The 16,115-nt window shown below is 43.6% G+C and overlaps 1 protein-coding gene across 1 annotated transcript in view; it reads right to left on the bottom strand.

Annotated features, from left to right (window-relative positions):
- Positions 1 to 955: 955 nt before the first annotated feature.
- LOC139102943 (uncharacterized) overlaps positions 956 to 16,115 on the bottom strand; it is a 60,223-nt gene continuing 45,063 nt past the window's right edge. The window contains exons 3-4 of the mRNA XM_070657156.1: positions 8,882 to 9,187; positions 956 to 8,198 (exon numbers count right to left, since the gene is read on the bottom strand). Coding sequence (XP_070513257.1) covers positions 7,761 to 8,198; positions 8,882 to 9,187 — 744 coding nt within the window. The 3' untranslated portion in view covers positions 956 to 7,760. The remainder of the gene's footprint in view (positions 8,199 to 8,881; positions 9,188 to 16,115) is intronic.

Raw genomic sequence — 16,115 nt, 5'->3', positions numbered from 1 at the left:
TAACATTAGGCATTACGAGGCATGAGCTTAGCGCGCGTCATTTCCTATCGCTTTCTTCACGTTAAAGGAAACTGCTATATATTTAATTCTTTTTTTTTATATATTGCAAATATTTATTTCACTCTTTCGTATTTAACGTTTTCTATTTGGTTTTTATTCGCTGCCGCAGAACTACAGGCGAAGAAGAAACGTAAAGGAACACGGGAGGGATGGTCGGAAATCGATTAAGGACGAGGAAAATCGGAAAGGCCGGACAGAAAAGCGAAGGTGCATTCACGACGTAATGCAAGAAGAGACATTCTATTTCTGGATGCACGGCTTACCAAATATATGCAACGCTACTCGCCGGTACGTATATAGCTTCCGTCGTGTCCATCTATCCCTCTTCCTGCCACCCCCACGTTCGCGTATCATTTAAACGAGACCTGGCCCTCGGCCTCTCACGTTCATTAAGCGGCCTCGCCCGCCACGAATGCGGACGCGTTTAAATAACCGTAATTGCACGTCCAACTCGTGCGGTAAAACCGCGCCGGCTTCGCTAAACGTTTCAGCTTTCACTCGGCCGTAATCCAATCCGTAGAGTTACTTCACATCCAACGGTGAATTATTTCGCCTAGCCTTTGCGTTTCTCTCATAATCCAAATGATTCTGTACGTGGAAACGAAACTATAAATTATAAAATTAATTACGTTATAAAAAAATAGTTGACTCTAGATAAAAGAAAAACTTGGCACGGCCGAGTTAATAGAAATTTCCTACATATATACAAACATTGAATATAAAACTTTCATTTACTCTTATTTTACACATCGCTGGTAGCAGCAGCTTCCGTTCTCGCCAGATCAAGGAATAAAATTATAATATTACATACATTGCGAGATTTAAAACTAACGCGCGCATTTATGTCTTGGAATTAATTCGCTCCAGGAAAAAAAAATCAAGGGAACACTTTCACCTCTTTTTTTTCTTTTTTTTTTTGTCAAAACCGTTTTCTTTATTTTGTAGAAAACTGCGTGATAAGTACACCAATAATCTTGCAATGTCGAAGTGTTGCCGATTTATACGGGGAGCAGGACGGGAACGGCTGCTCGCGGGAGGCTTTTGATCTTCATCAAACGCCTCGGTGTCAAGATCCGAGCAGCCTCCCCGCACACGGCCCGTCGTGTGTTACATTGTTTGCTTTTCTCTCTTTTAATTATTTATTTTTTTTTTTTATTATATTTTTTCCTAGCAAGCCAGAGCAGTGAACAACGAACATGTCTTTTTCTTCTTTCCCTATGTGATAGTGTGGTACGACTCTCTATAGTGTATAAAAAGAACTCCCTCTCATATCTTTCATTCTCTCGCTCTTTCTCTCACTCTCTCTCGCTCTCTCGCCTCGCCATGGCGCGCTCGAACGAACGTGACTCGCATTCGAAATGTGCAATTTCGCAAGCGCGACGCGCCTCTCTCCGAGTGCGGCACAAACTCGCGCGATCTCTTTCTTTTTCCTTTTTTTTCCCTTCCTCGCCTCTTCCCGTTTCCCTTTCCTTGCGACGAGCCGCGCAAACTGTTTTTTTTTTTTCCTTTTTTTATTTCCTTCGAGATGAGATTTTTTTTTAAATCATGTAACTTCGTATGTTGATTTTTCTTTCGTGTTACTCTCGGTAGAAGCGATCTACTATTTTTAACACTGTTCCTACGACATCGATTGATTACGTTGAAAAAAAAGAGTCCTGATTTCCGCTATCTCTTTCTTTCTCGCCCGCTCTCGCGCATTGCCACGGTCAAACAAATTTTCGCTGTTTGAACTTGCCTCCGGATGGCAAGCTCTGTCTTTTATTTCCGCCACAGAACTCTGTACACGCCGGAACGTGCACTGGCGTTCGAAAAAAAAAACGTCAGTCGAAAAGAAAAAATGGTTCCAAAGTAGATAACGACTAAGGTGGCCTTTCTCAGTGTAATCTCATATACATATATGTACATAAACCGTCCCAAGTAGATCTCGGTATATAAAAGTACGTTTTTATATATAAAGATCTAATTATTCATATATATTTCATAAACAAAAATCTGCTTAACTATAATGAACACTAAACTTTCGAGACAATCTTTTAACGTGCAGTCCAACGGCAAAACTACCCCCTCGAACAATTTTTTTCCGACTGATTTTCATGCAAGATTTACACAGGAAAGCGCACTTTTCCAATATGTACAAAGTTCAGTGTTTTTTTTTTCGCCTTTGCCACGCTCCTCTGCAACGCACTTCGTTTCATCACCCTTCCCCTCTTTCGCTTTATCTTTCTCTCGCTCTTTCAGATAACACTTGCGCTGATAACGTAAGCTCGTAACGCGTAACTCACCGATTCCTTTGCGAGCATAAAACGTTTATAAAAAGGAATTTCGCGTTACGAGCTGCCGTTATTAGCGCGCAACAATAGGAGGGCTGACTGCAGGACGCAACGTACCTACGAACAACGGCGAGACATCATTTCCTAGTGCAATTTCGCTCGTTAAACTCGATTCGCAATTTTGCACCCATCAACGATTACGAAACTCGTTTGATTTCTCGATTAACATCGTGGAACGCAATTTTTCCTCAATTAACTAAAACTTTATTATTCTTATTAATGAAGAATATAAAGTACATAATCAAGAACCAAGAGGACTGAACGTATCGAAACGGTTTACAATTTACGCGCAATTAATGGATGCAGGACCGCAAATCGAGTTGATCAATCAGACCCACGCCAGAAGTGGACGCAAAGGAAGGAAGAGATAGGGGAAAAAAAAAAATATTTAGGATCAATTGGTCGAAAGACTTCCTCGGTGGATTTCGCGAGAGGGACAATGGCGAAGCTCTCGACCTCCCTTCCACCGCGAGGGACTAGACATACCGATCTTATCAACAATACAATTATAATTACAGCTTAGAAACGAAAACTTTTAAAAGGGGAGCACACCGCTTTTGACCCCTGCTTGCAACCGCTCCGCTCCGCGTCGCAATTTCGCCGGAGGGAGGACGCGAGTTATTTTGGAACACCTTGGGAAATCACATTGCGCCTAAGAGGAAGAGAGAGGAAGAGAGAGAGAAAAAGAGAGAGAGTCTATTATCCTTTCTGCCGCAAAATTCGCCGACAAAGACGATAGGATCGGCTGTATCAGTGGAATCGGTGAAATCAGCGGTCGCGATCGATTTCCCCGACCGGACACACGGCTCAACGTGACTAGATTAACTGGCAGTAGCCGGCTTTAAGTTCTCGCATCTTGATCTCGTGCGAGAACTCACTCGATTGATCGTCTCGCTCGTAATGTGAAAAAGTCAAGACGGAACTTAAAACACAAAATAGAAACGTTTGAATTAAGACACATATAAAAAGAAGTTTAATGTTTTTTAATTAAAAAAAAACAATTATGTTTTAAATGTAAAAAAAAGTGAGAGATTAAACGTGTCTTCAATTTTGTTCTTTTACTGTTTGCAGTTTTAATCGATAGTCAATTTCCGCTTCCGGTAAATTTTCATTATCTTATTGCTTTTTTGTTTGAATTTGTAATGAACTGCTACAATTACAGACGATATTACGATCAACCCGGCGCCTCATGTTACGATGAGATTGCTTAAAATAGAAATTTTACTTGCGCGAAGTGTGATACTCGATAAAAAATATTTACGAAGTCCGTTCAGTTCGATAATACAATTACTTACATCATATTAGCTGTTACCTTTATTACTTTTCTTTCGAGCACTTAAAGTACTTAGTTGATAATTGTGTAAGCCGAGCAATTGATTGTATTTTTTAAGGACGTAATTTCGATGTTTAAATCGCTGAAAATAGCAATCTCGAGGATTGAGCCGTGAATTCGGACGGGCTAAAGAATATTTTATGTGAGATCGCATGTGTTACTCTCTCTTTTCTCCTTCTTCTTTTCTCTCTCTCTTTTTCTTTCTTTCTTTCTCTCTCTTTCGTGTCGAAAGGCCACGATTATACTCATACGTCTCGCACCTCTTATCAAATCCCAATTAACAAATTGCTAAATATATCACGATGTCTGATAGCGATAATAGTAATCGACAATAGCTTGCTAAAATTTCACTTCGCCTAGAACTTATCGTCTAAAATATCTCGCGCTCGCGTCGTCGTATTTTAAATTCAATCTAAGTCGACGACGTCGCAAATTTAACCAAAACTTGCACAGGACCCATCGAATTATACATCTTTTTTTTTTCGAATTTACCCCTGCTCTGCGTTTTCCTTTCGTCTTTCTCGCTCCGTCACAATTTATCCGTTTTCCGAATATGCACGTACGCGTTATTTATTTTTCCTATTACGTTAAGGAAAAATAAATGCGTGTGCGACACGAGATTGTGATTGACGGAAGACAAAATGAATAAAAGGCCAATGCAGGAGTGAAATTTGAAAAAGAAAAAAAAAAAAAAACATCAGCCAATATTCTTCATTGATCGCTTCGCTCCGCACACGCGCTAATTTCTTTACACACAATACAATTAAACTTCATCGCCTAATATTGCATGCGCGTGAACACATCTCAAAGGTGAAACAGAAAGACGATATTTTCTCCGCCGACTCGCCACACAGCGACTTAATGAACATGAAACGAAACAACGTCGCCGCGCGGGCGTAATTGCCCGGACACTTTCACGAAGATTAAAATTTACAATTTTCCTCTTTCTCAGGAAGAATTTGTTAACGATGATTAGGACCTCGCTGCCAAGGTATTACACTTTCACGCACGTCGAATGCTGAATCTTGCATCGAACGATTTGACGAAATCGCGTCGCGGATACGCACGGGCGGTGATACTATGAGAATTTCGTGCACAACAGAATTCTAAACGGATATCTAAGGGCGTCCCAGCCTGGCGTTCCCTCGGAAAATGAAACGGAAGCTCGCGAGATTAACGCCAACAAAGTGCACACGAACGATTACTCCGCTCTAAGCATGCCTTCCTTCCTGTCTCGCGCATTCCTCGTACGCCACGCACGAAATCCGTAATCACAAAGGGAAACGTATCGGTATAATTTCATTGCAATTTCTCCCTGCGTCGCGGACTCTTAAGAAATACAATAATAATTGGTGACTTCTCATGAAATAATCGAGTGATTCGCTCTGTCCCGAAATTGAGATTCAAAGTTGACAAGTTCCCACACAAGCATACATGTAGTCGTCGCAGTCGTAAAAATTTATACTTTATAAGAGACAATACTAGAAGTGTTTTAAAAGTACTCTTGATAAAAAAAAAATAAAATAAAACGGTTTAATGACTTATGTAATCAGTACAGACTATTAATAATACCTAATATGTCTTTAAAGCTTGAAACTTAGTATCAATTTTTTTTAAAAGAAATAATAGTTAAATGTGTTTGCTGTAAAACACGTCATCAAGTTTGAATCCTTATTCGAGCAGAACTCGTCCTATTTTGTCAAAACTGAGGCCTTATCTATTTGAATAATAATAAAGATAGCGTTATGTCGGACACAGGGCGAGCCATTCGGAACGCGAAAGGGATGCGCATCCTCATAGATTTGCATTGCAAATGTACTCTTGTATGCACGCCGCCATTACAAACGTACTCTGTCTGCAAAACAAATGTTTATCGAACAAATAATGATCATTCGATTCTTCCTCGATGCACAAATACGCTATGGTCAATCGTTAATTAACCGGTTGCATTAACGTCGATTGGATTTAACACAATATGTTAATGAACTAATTTCCTTTCTTTCTCTATTATATTTACCCGTGTAACTCAGTAAGAGATAGGCAATTGCTAGCAGGAAGAATTAGTTAACCAGAAATATTGATATAACTGTGCCAAGCAATCACATTTACGTGTTTCCTTCCTCAATATTATAATTCTAATCTAAAGAGAAAGAACGTACAACAGTTAATGCAATGTTGATTGGAGAATTAATGTATTAATTCTTTTAGTTCCAGCAATTTAAGTTGCAAGAAATTCGGAAACCTTTTATTCTAAAAATTACGCATTAATGTAACGCGATAACAGATAATCCATTCTCTCTTCTTTAATAAATTATCAGTACACTGATTTGCTACTTATAATGATTATGATAGAATATATAATGTTTACGAACACATAACGTTTAAAACAAATGAGAGATCGAACTTCCCTTATAATTAATTTCTAATCTCTATGCCGGAAAAGATTCGACGTTGTTGATTGCTTCAGTACACATAGCATTCGAGGTAGAACACATTCAACTTTGAATTTGCCAGAAGGATATACATTTGTCGGAGGTGTGTGCGCGTCCCATTATAGTTTCGTACGGCCGGCCATCTCGTGTTTTTAATGGTATGCGTGTTTGTAACGTATGTTTGATGTTTTACTTTTAAATCGGTATGTAGCATATCGTTTTTTTAGTCGTAATAAGTATATTGATATTGAACTACCTAGCCTAATATGTACAGAGTTCCCGTTTTCACTCTTGGCACTACATTATCCCCCTACGCAACTCCTCACACGCATACACACACGCGCGAGCGCGCGCGCGGATCCCGCTCCTTCTGTCTTTTCTTTTTTTCCTTTCTTTTTTCTCTTTCTCTCTCTCTCTCTTTTTCTCGACCCTGCAATTAGCCGCGCCTCTTGCGCGTCTTTCGTTCTACTCGTTCCGCACACGCGCGCTTGCATTTACTCTTACGCACGTCTGGTCTCGCACTCACGCAACCGAACGAATTCGCTCATACAATTCATGTCCCGTTCGTCCGCTTCTTTTTCTTACTCTTTTCTTTTACTCCACAACCACCATCGCGTGAACCCACACTTTCCCCGTCCGGCCGTCGCGCAGCAGCCGCCCGTCGCGAATAAAATGTTATATCGACAATAAATAATTTACTAAGTCTTCGTCGCGATGAACAAACTTCCGCGATGTCCGACGATTGAGCCTCCGATCGAGAGCTGGAAAAGGGTGACCGGCGGAACTGTTTCGTCGTCAAATACGTATCGCGCGAGTCGCGAACTTCACACTCGTTTCTCCTCGAAGGTGAAGCTTTTCGCCGTCTGATTCCCGGACAGGGAGCCCCTCGTCCCAGGGTAGGCCATCGCTGTGCGTCGCGCGTTGGTAACGCCGTTTTCCATGCGGGGCCTCGATTCGTTGCCCTCGATTCGTTCCTTATCCTTTTCACGTTCGACACAACATGATAATCTTCATGCCACCGCTTTGAAATAATCTGAGATCTAGAGGCTAGACACTGGCCGCGTGTGGAATTGCACTATGTGACGCGTCAATAACGGCGGTAGCGACGGCGCGTCGATTTTCCCGGTTAAAAAAAAAAAAAAAAAAGAAAAAAAAAAGAAAAAAAAGGACAGGCGCGAACCAACGCACGGCGATTGAGCGCAAGTCTTGGTGACTGATTTGGCTTTCCAGTCATTACCGGGAGCCGGCTTTTTTACTCTTCCGCCGGCCGTCCCTTAGGCCACGAACGGACGACCCTCTTTCTCTCTCTCTCTCTCATTATAGAAGAACACCAAAAGAATGATTCAACGAGGATATCACCGGTCGGGAAGATATTACATTTTTACGCGTATACGCAATGCACGTTGTTAAACACGACGAAGCACGACCGATGGAGTTAATCCTATGTTGAAGCTTCTTCCGTGAGTCAGTCTTGAAGGACATCGTCGCTGCCGTTGCAGTCGCGCAGAACGATTTAGAGAACCGTCGCTCGTTCTCGAGGTCAAGTAATGCGACTGCGGCTGCGGCAACGATGATAACGGCGTCAAGGAAGGAAGACGCCGTGGATCAAACCTTCTGATGAAATTGCTGCTGTTGGGGTTGTTGTTGCTGCTGTTGGTGTTGCTGCTGCTGCTGCTCTTGCCGGCTTTCGTCGGTTTCGCAGGGCACCACGGTGATGTTGGACAGATTGCTACTGCTCAGATTACTGCTCACGTTACTACTGGACTCGGAATAACTAGAAAAGGGCGGTTTGTTGACCGGCATCGACGTCGACGACGGCGTCGTATGGCTCGGGAACATCTTGAACATCGAGCGCGCGGTGTTCAACAGCAAGTTGCTGCTGCTCGGGCTCTGACTCCGCGCCACCCGATCGCCAGACACGTCGAGCAGCCCCGGATGAAGATGCTGACTACTACTCGGCGTCCGATAAGGCGGCGGACTCTCGCTATCAAAGATCGTGCGATTCGGCGGCGCCCGCACGCACTTCTGATAAATTTCGCTCTCCTAAAAAAAAAGAAAATTCGTTAATTCGGCGCACGGAGAACAAAAAGACGGAAGAACGTTCGCACGGCCGGCGATAATATCGAGCTTTGATATCGCGACTCGATAATACCCACATCCGACAATTCTATACAAATGTAAATTTTTTTTCGAATATTTTATTTAAATGCGAATGTCTCGTAAGGAATAAAAATGGAGTTTGTTGAAATTAATTAAAATAAAAAATCTTAACTCATATTTTTCAACACTGAACTATTTTCTATTACTTCCCGAATTATGTTTTTGGATCATATAATTACTTAGAATGCAAATAATTCTATTGTAGTTGCGGTAATTGAGAGGTAGCTTTAAGTCGAGCGTGTTTCGAGCGGTCTAAAGTTTAATATTCTTGCTTGCGTAATGATGACAAGGCATAATGAGTACTTGAACCTGAGAACTTACGGAGGGACAGGAAGCGTATAAATAAATATGTTTTTCGGTCATTCTCTCGGCCGTGAGGTGACGGTTATTGCTATAAATACATTTCCGTAACGTTATATTTCTGATAAAGGCAAAAACCGCAATATGTATTCCTGCAAAGTCTTGACAGTTTAAGAAATAATATAAATCTTTTAATTACAAATAAAAATCTAAGAAAAAAAATTAATTAAAACACATTTTTGCAGATATGGTCTAATGTTTATCACCTGTTCCGGGTTGCGGAGGTGAAGATCCGGGTGCGCCCCGTATGGGTGCTCCTCCCCGTCCGGGAGCTCGAGCCGCGGCGGCAGGTTCAAAGCGAGATCGTGCCGGACACTCTCCGTGCGGATCGCGCGATCCCGCGCCGCGGCGATCATCACCGCCTGTATGTCACGACGTCTTCTGGCCTCATCGCCGTCGCCACCGCCGCCGCCACCGACTCCACCGGCGACCGCACCGGCGGTCGGGTCATCTTCCGCCGATGCACCGCGTCCGCTGCTGCCGACCTCCATTCCTTGGCTCACCGACAGCATCTGCAAAATCGATGATCGTGTCAGCGTGATTCCAGAGTCCAGAAGCAAGGTAGGATTTATTACAAAAAGCATGGCTGCATTGTTATTTATTTTATCATTTTATTATTTTAAACCGAACTCGTCCGGTGACACGACGACGCGTTATTTAATAAATCGCCGGACGCCCTCCAGACTCTGTTCCGGCTAAGATATTCATGTTGCAAAAGTACACGGAGATGCTCGTCGTACAGTGATAGCGTTATGTTTGCGGTGACTGCTATTATCCGGCGACGAGGAAAGGGTTTGCGACCACGAGTCCTCGACTATACAGTCCTGAATAAATTAGTGCGGAAAATGAAATTGTTCGGCCGCACGATCAGCAGGGCGCTCGTGCCATGGTGGATATAGATATTAGTGCTGTGCCATTGCGCTTTGTTCACGTAAATAATTGCATACAAATCATATCATTATCCGCGGGATTAATTCTCTGTGATGTCGATTATTCATACGATCGAACGGGCATTCGATATACTTTGATTCGTGATCGTCGCCGCCGTGAAATTCGCGACGACCACGTGCGTTCTAATGGAAAATTGAGGAAGAGTTACTTTTTATTTATAAAATTCATATTCTTTAAATAACACGGTTAAAAATCGTAAAAATATATTAGTTTCGAGTCTAGCTAGCGACTTTGATAATGTTCTACTAGATTTCTCTAAATTATTTCGTATTAATTAAGATTTGATTAAATTAGCTAATTTTTCCCCAAATTTTGCGAGATATAATTTCAGATTCTGCATAATTTCGATAATTACGTCTCGGCTAAAAGCTCGATTAGTCGAGCTCGCTTTCTCTTACTTTGAGAAAATTTCTTCGCTCGTACTCACCGCGGATCCGGTTTAAAACATCTGCTCGCGGACGCACGCACGCGTACGGATCGCTCGTAAGAGGCGGACCGAGAGACGTCACATCGTGACAGTTGGCGGTATCGCGGGATGGCGTGGTTCGTGAACACCTCGAGAAGTAAAACGGAGAAGGTCGTGCAAGCCTCAAGTGCCGGGGAGCACGGCGAGAGAACGAGGTCGCGCGTGCAGACGCAACATTCGCGACTCGCGCGCTTTCCTTTTCATTCCGCGTCTTACCCTTTGATACGCACATTGATTACGGATAATCATAAAAAGACGGGAAAAAAAAAAAAAAAAAAAAAATAAATAATAATAGTTTCTCGTCCCATTTAGTTTCCAAACGTAAAGCTGTCTGGTTGAAGTTAAAGGGGGCGTCTATATATACATATCGATACAATTTTAATAACAATTCGATCGTGATTTAAATTGAAATGAGAACGGACGGGAAGTCCCTCTTCTCTCTCGCGCGAATATTCGCCGGCACGTGTGCGCTAACGACTGATGGGTCGGTCGGTCGGTCGCGTTAAAGCTTTAAAGGGGTTTTCAGCACCCCTCCGCTCGCGTTCTCGCGCTCGTCCGAGGCCGTCGAAAGGGAAAGCGGAAGAGGGATGCGGCGGCGGCTGTTGCTGCGACGACAACAGAGCGAGGGTGCGCGGCGGAGACAGCGGGCGACAGGAGCGACTGACACACAGAGGGATGAATGTTCGCGCCGCTCGCGTACCATTCCTATCGATCGACTCGCGGCATAGCATCACGCTCGTTCGTTACCGATGTAATGCAGATGTGCGGGTAAAACCCCTCGATCAGAGATACACGGGTATTTTCGGCGTCGCCTCGCCTCCATCGGTCGCCTGCCCAAGCGCTCTGTGCGCTGATAATGCGATATCGCGCGAGCCGCGTCTCTTTCTCTTATTCGCGAACTTCGAAAACAACTATAATTATATACTTTTTTTAAATTTAATTTCTAATAATTTTCATCGAATTTTTATCTTTTATTTTTTTTTTCTCATCCGCGAAACGAGAAGCCGGGGTGTACTACACCCGGATACGGAGAACGAACGCGAGGAGATGAGAAAGACGAGCGTGAGGTCGTTCGGCCGATCGATCGGAGATAGAGCCAACCGGCGAAGGGACGAGGCTAGCGCGGGTGCTGACGCCATAGCGGCTTGGCAAAGCCCGCGGACGGCGATGTTGTAACAGAGTTTATGGCTCCCCGTACCACACCGGCACCTCGGTGGACCATAAAACCGCTAGTCGCAGTTGCCCGGCTCGGCTCGATACCGCCGCGCTCGCTCGAAACGTGACACTGCCGTCATCGTCGTCGTCCTCCTCCTCGTTGCCGGCTCGATTGAAATTGCCAGTTTCAGAAAAGGGTAAACTTCGTCGCATCGATCGCTCGCGGGTATTACACGGTCCCGAGAAACTTATACCTCTCGACGTTCTCGCGGGACGTCAAAGTCACGGCGACGGCGGAACGGTATTTCGAGATACTCTCGTGGATGTAACTTCGTCCGATGAGCCGTTTATTTTCGCCGCCGAGATAACGGAGTCCATCAGCGAGTACCGAAATCGAAAGCGGGCAATCTCGCGGCTAATTACCGTCGACCGACGGACGATTATAAGCAATTGGCTTTCGTCTCGCGAAAAACAAAGTCACGTCCGCGACTGATTCAAGGAAAGAAAAGAAATTCATCTCAATAAAGAAGCTGAATAGCTCTCGCAGGACTGTCGGGAGAAGAAAAGGTCCCGTGTAACACGAGGACTATGCGTCGGAGATTTTTTCGAACTTTTTCTTTCCGCAACTTTTTCGTCATAGACGTTTTCCATCGGGGGAGACAGATCGGTCTCCTAAAATAATTTTTCTTTTTTTTTTTCTCTTCCAAGAGGCATTATACTTGCGACGCTACGCGGCTCGATCAACGTCGGCGGCTTCGAGGCTCATGCCAGCGAACAGCGATTAAAATATACGTCAGACCAATCGCGCGTTGCCGATAAAGCACGTATAATTTTTGACGTTCGCGCGCGTTTTTTTTTAGATTACGTAATCTCTCACCGTCGTCTTAATCTCACGTCCACTGCAAATATCGCGCTCGGGCGAAGTGCGCGAGTCCGATTGTTGGTGCAAATATATGAATATCGCAATAAGCGACTCGTCGACTGCGACAAAATTAAAGAAAAAAAAAAAATAAAAAACATGGCAATAATGTAAGGATCCGCAAATTCGAGGTTCCATCTTAAAAAGAGATATTAACCGAAATTCGCGATCTCTCTTTCGCTGATGTCGAGGTGAAATTGAGGCGCACCGGTGTCACGTTCGCATGCACGAGAAATGCTTTCCTTTCGAAGGGAGCTTTTCCGCCAGCGTAATATCGCAATCAATTCGCGCGTAGCGCAGACGTCTTTTTTACGATTCTGCCCGGCGATACTGATCCGACGATAACAAGCTGGAACGCCGCTCGTAAGTCTTCTTACCCGCTTCTGTCACGATCACATCGTACAAATCGGATTCGGCGTGATTACATTTGTTCTTGTTTACCCAGCGTTGTTCACGGCGTGCACGCGCATTTTGAATAATCGAACGACCGTTCATTATAATTTAATCGCATTTACGGTTAAGTAACAAATCTGCAACAGACCTCGCGTTTCGAGTTTCAGTAACAATACAAATCGGAGAAATACTCTTAAAATAATTTACTCATTATTACTATTTTTTTTTTTTTATGTTAATGTCATCGAGACTTAATTGCGTTTCAATAAAATTTCCGACCGTTAAGTCGCTTTGTAATTTAATCAACGTGCTTGAAAAACTGCAATTTTAAGAAATGCTGGCTCGCCAGTGCTTTTCAACGTTCCCGTTGTCGTTTTCGTCTTCTTCGTTGTCGTTGTCGTCGTCGTCGTCGTCGTCGTTTGGTAAAACGTATCGATCGAAGAGAACGTGCCACCCTGCATGAGGGCAATGCACCGGGGATACATCATGCACTCGCTGTAAAGCGCTGCGACTATACTTTCGCAGCACCTGCTAACACCTTCGCGCATAAAGGTCGTTCTAAAAAAAGAAATCCTTCCAGCGCGCGAAACGTCGGTTTCTAAACGTCGTAAGCGAGAAAATGTATTCCGCGTGAAACTCCGAAGGAATTAATTTTGCAAAATCCCGCACTTGACATTCATAATGCCCGCGCGAGATGTCCGTTTGCTTGGAATAGAAAATGCTTAAATATATAAATAAATTTCCATCTTTAATACACATTTTTATATCGCACACACGAAATTATCGATCGGCAATTTTATTTCCTGTAGGTACGTTATTATTATTACGCGACCGACCATTTCCGATTTTATAACTTCCCAGGACAATAAATTCTATTTCCCAATCGCCCTAAGGACTTAAATGCTTCAGAGCCTGCTGGGTAATTCAGAATATCAATCTTTTGCCGCGACGTGCCGAGTCTGCGCTTTTCTTAAAATTAACAATGTATTAAAAAAAACAGATCGACGTCGGATTAGAGCTGAGATCGCGGGCCTCGGCGCATGTTACATACGAGGCGTTCGCAGACGAGAGATTAGATTAGATTTTCGCGATATACCGATCATTAAGGGCGCGGTTTAATCTGCTGCGCGACGGTACTGTTCGCAAAGCGACTACATAATGCTGCTGTCAATTAATCGTTATCGCTCAAGGCCGCGAGATAGATCGGTTTCGCCATCGCGTCGGTCTCGCCTCGCGAACGAGTTTGCAAATTTGGAGCCAATTGCGTTTGGTTCTCCGGACAACTCCGAGAAAGAGAAACCCGGCTGCGATTACGAACAATTAGCGCGCGACGAGACAGACATTGTGGCTCTCATTAAAAGCCGTAGTGGCGTATCGCGTAGTACGGTTAAATCACGAGGAAAAATCCGCTGCAGTTATCGACGAGAACGGATCAACGTGTCGTGGGACCGTAAATAACTTTCGCTAGCTACAAATCCGTAGCCCATATATATTTCCTAAACTTAACTGTTACAAGAGAGAGACGCATATATATTTTATTAGATGTATTCTTGGAATTTATTATGAAGTCTGATTGGACGGCTTTTGGGGTCATCTCGTCTGGAAAGTTTTTATATAGAAAGAGTTAAACGCTATCGATTTTTTTTTTTTTTTTTTTTTGCAGCACTCTAAAGGTCGATGATCAATGACTAGCTTTTTTTTTCTTTCCATCGCTGTACCGTAACTTATTTTTGCACCGTAACTGTTTAATTGCATTGTCTTTCTTAGAAGAAATATTTAATTACCTTTAGGTACTCGATTCTAATAAGAGATAAGACCGCGTGTAATAATTTTTGTCTACATTTTTAAAAATTACGTAACGAGATTACTTTCTCTTTTATGAAACGGCGCGATGCACTCTTTTTACGAATTAAAAAGCGATGTAATGTTGGCGCCGAAATAAGGATATTTCAAGTATCTTCTTTGCCTTTTTCACCGATCTGCTGCGCAATATCAATCCGAGCGATAAATATTTTCGCGATCCGTTTTGCGAGCGCTTCGTTTGCGAAGTAATCGAACGGATCGATTCTTCGCACGACGCGCAAATGAAGCGTATGATAGAAACAACGTAGATATCACTGATCCGCGGCGTTTTCAATAAAACGCGCGCGAGAAGAGAGCAGAAAATACGAGCGACGAAGTCGGGAATCGCGCAGTCTTTGTTCGCGATCTGCAAATAAAAAAAAAAAAAAAAAAAGAACGGCTACTCGCATGAATATGAACGCGATGGTTGGGGATCGAGAATGGGGCGCGGATACGAAGGGGGAACGTCGGCGATAAGGGGACCGGATTGTTTCGACTGTGCCTTCGGAATAAGTGCACTTCTCGAATCAGAGAAAAATCCGAGACAAAAAAAAAAGTCTTGCCTGCGATACGGCAACGACAGCGAGACAATGTCGAGCGAGCATGTCGAAGTTCAACGAGTTAGAAGAACTTCTTCGTCACGCGAGGAATTCCGGGTAAAAAATGCATCCGCGGAACGATCAGCTGGACGGTCGAAAAATTGAGCGTTCCCAAAAATGCGCGAGAAATCAAGATAGTTCGTTTCTCGGCGTCGCACGTCGCCGAAATCGCGAAAGATCATCCGCGGAGTAACATTCGGCAACAACAACCGGCATAAATTATTCACGCCCCTCGAAATGCATTACGAGATTGCGTGTATTTTAACAGGGTTTATTCCCGGAACGGTTTCCATTTCCTTTTTGGCGCGAGCGTTTCGCCATCGATCGACAAGGCGAATCGTACTTTATACAATAGTTCGCCTTCGATAGAGCGACTGTAAATCAAACCGCTTGACGTTCTGCATTGCGAGCGAGCATAATAAAGTCCGGTACATTGCGCCGAGAGCCCGCGTTGACCCCGCAAAGAGCGGTTCGATCGTGGGAAAATTATCTGCAGTCGCGCAACGATTTTCAATGTTTTAAACAATGAACTATTCAGAACGCGTGCTTTTATAGACACACGTTTCATCATTCTCCGTCCATTGATCGGCACGGCGAGCCGTTTCTTATAATATCCGTGATCAATTCTTTTTTATTGCAAGTCGGAATATCTACGAGGTCTGTCTAATACAATCTCTGCACGATGCATTAAAAAAGAACGTCTCTCATAAATTTCGTCACAGAAAACCTAAAAATTATTCGTTTTCAGACATCGTTTGCCGTATTTAAAAAAAAAAAAAAAATTAGCAGCTGAATATCTCAAGATATTTCGCTTCCAAGATGTGAATATGCGGGGATTTCTCGTGCAGAACTTAACGATCTAACGGTTCCGTTTGCGGTACGCTGCGACTATGCCAAATAATACGCAAGAAACAATCCTGATACGTGCACGCATCGGATCCTCCGTGAATTTCCCAATTTGCATGACGCCAGTCTGCGGCACCGACATTACCCGTATTTATGAAGTGACTAACTCCCGTTACGTACGCTCGTGCTGGCGGAAAAGTTGCACGCGAGTTAGATCGCGCGTTCGTTACGCGATCACCCTGTCGTGCATTCAGCTTTCAATCCCGTCG

This window comes from Cardiocondyla obscurior, linkage group LG05 (genome assembly GCF_019399895.1).
Source record: "Cardiocondyla obscurior isolate alpha-2009 linkage group LG05, Cobs3.1, whole genome shotgun sequence".
Lineage (NCBI taxonomy): Eukaryota > Metazoa > Arthropoda > Insecta > Hymenoptera > Formicidae > Cardiocondyla > Cardiocondyla obscurior.
This window is presented reverse-complemented; position numbering and strand designations above follow the sequence as displayed.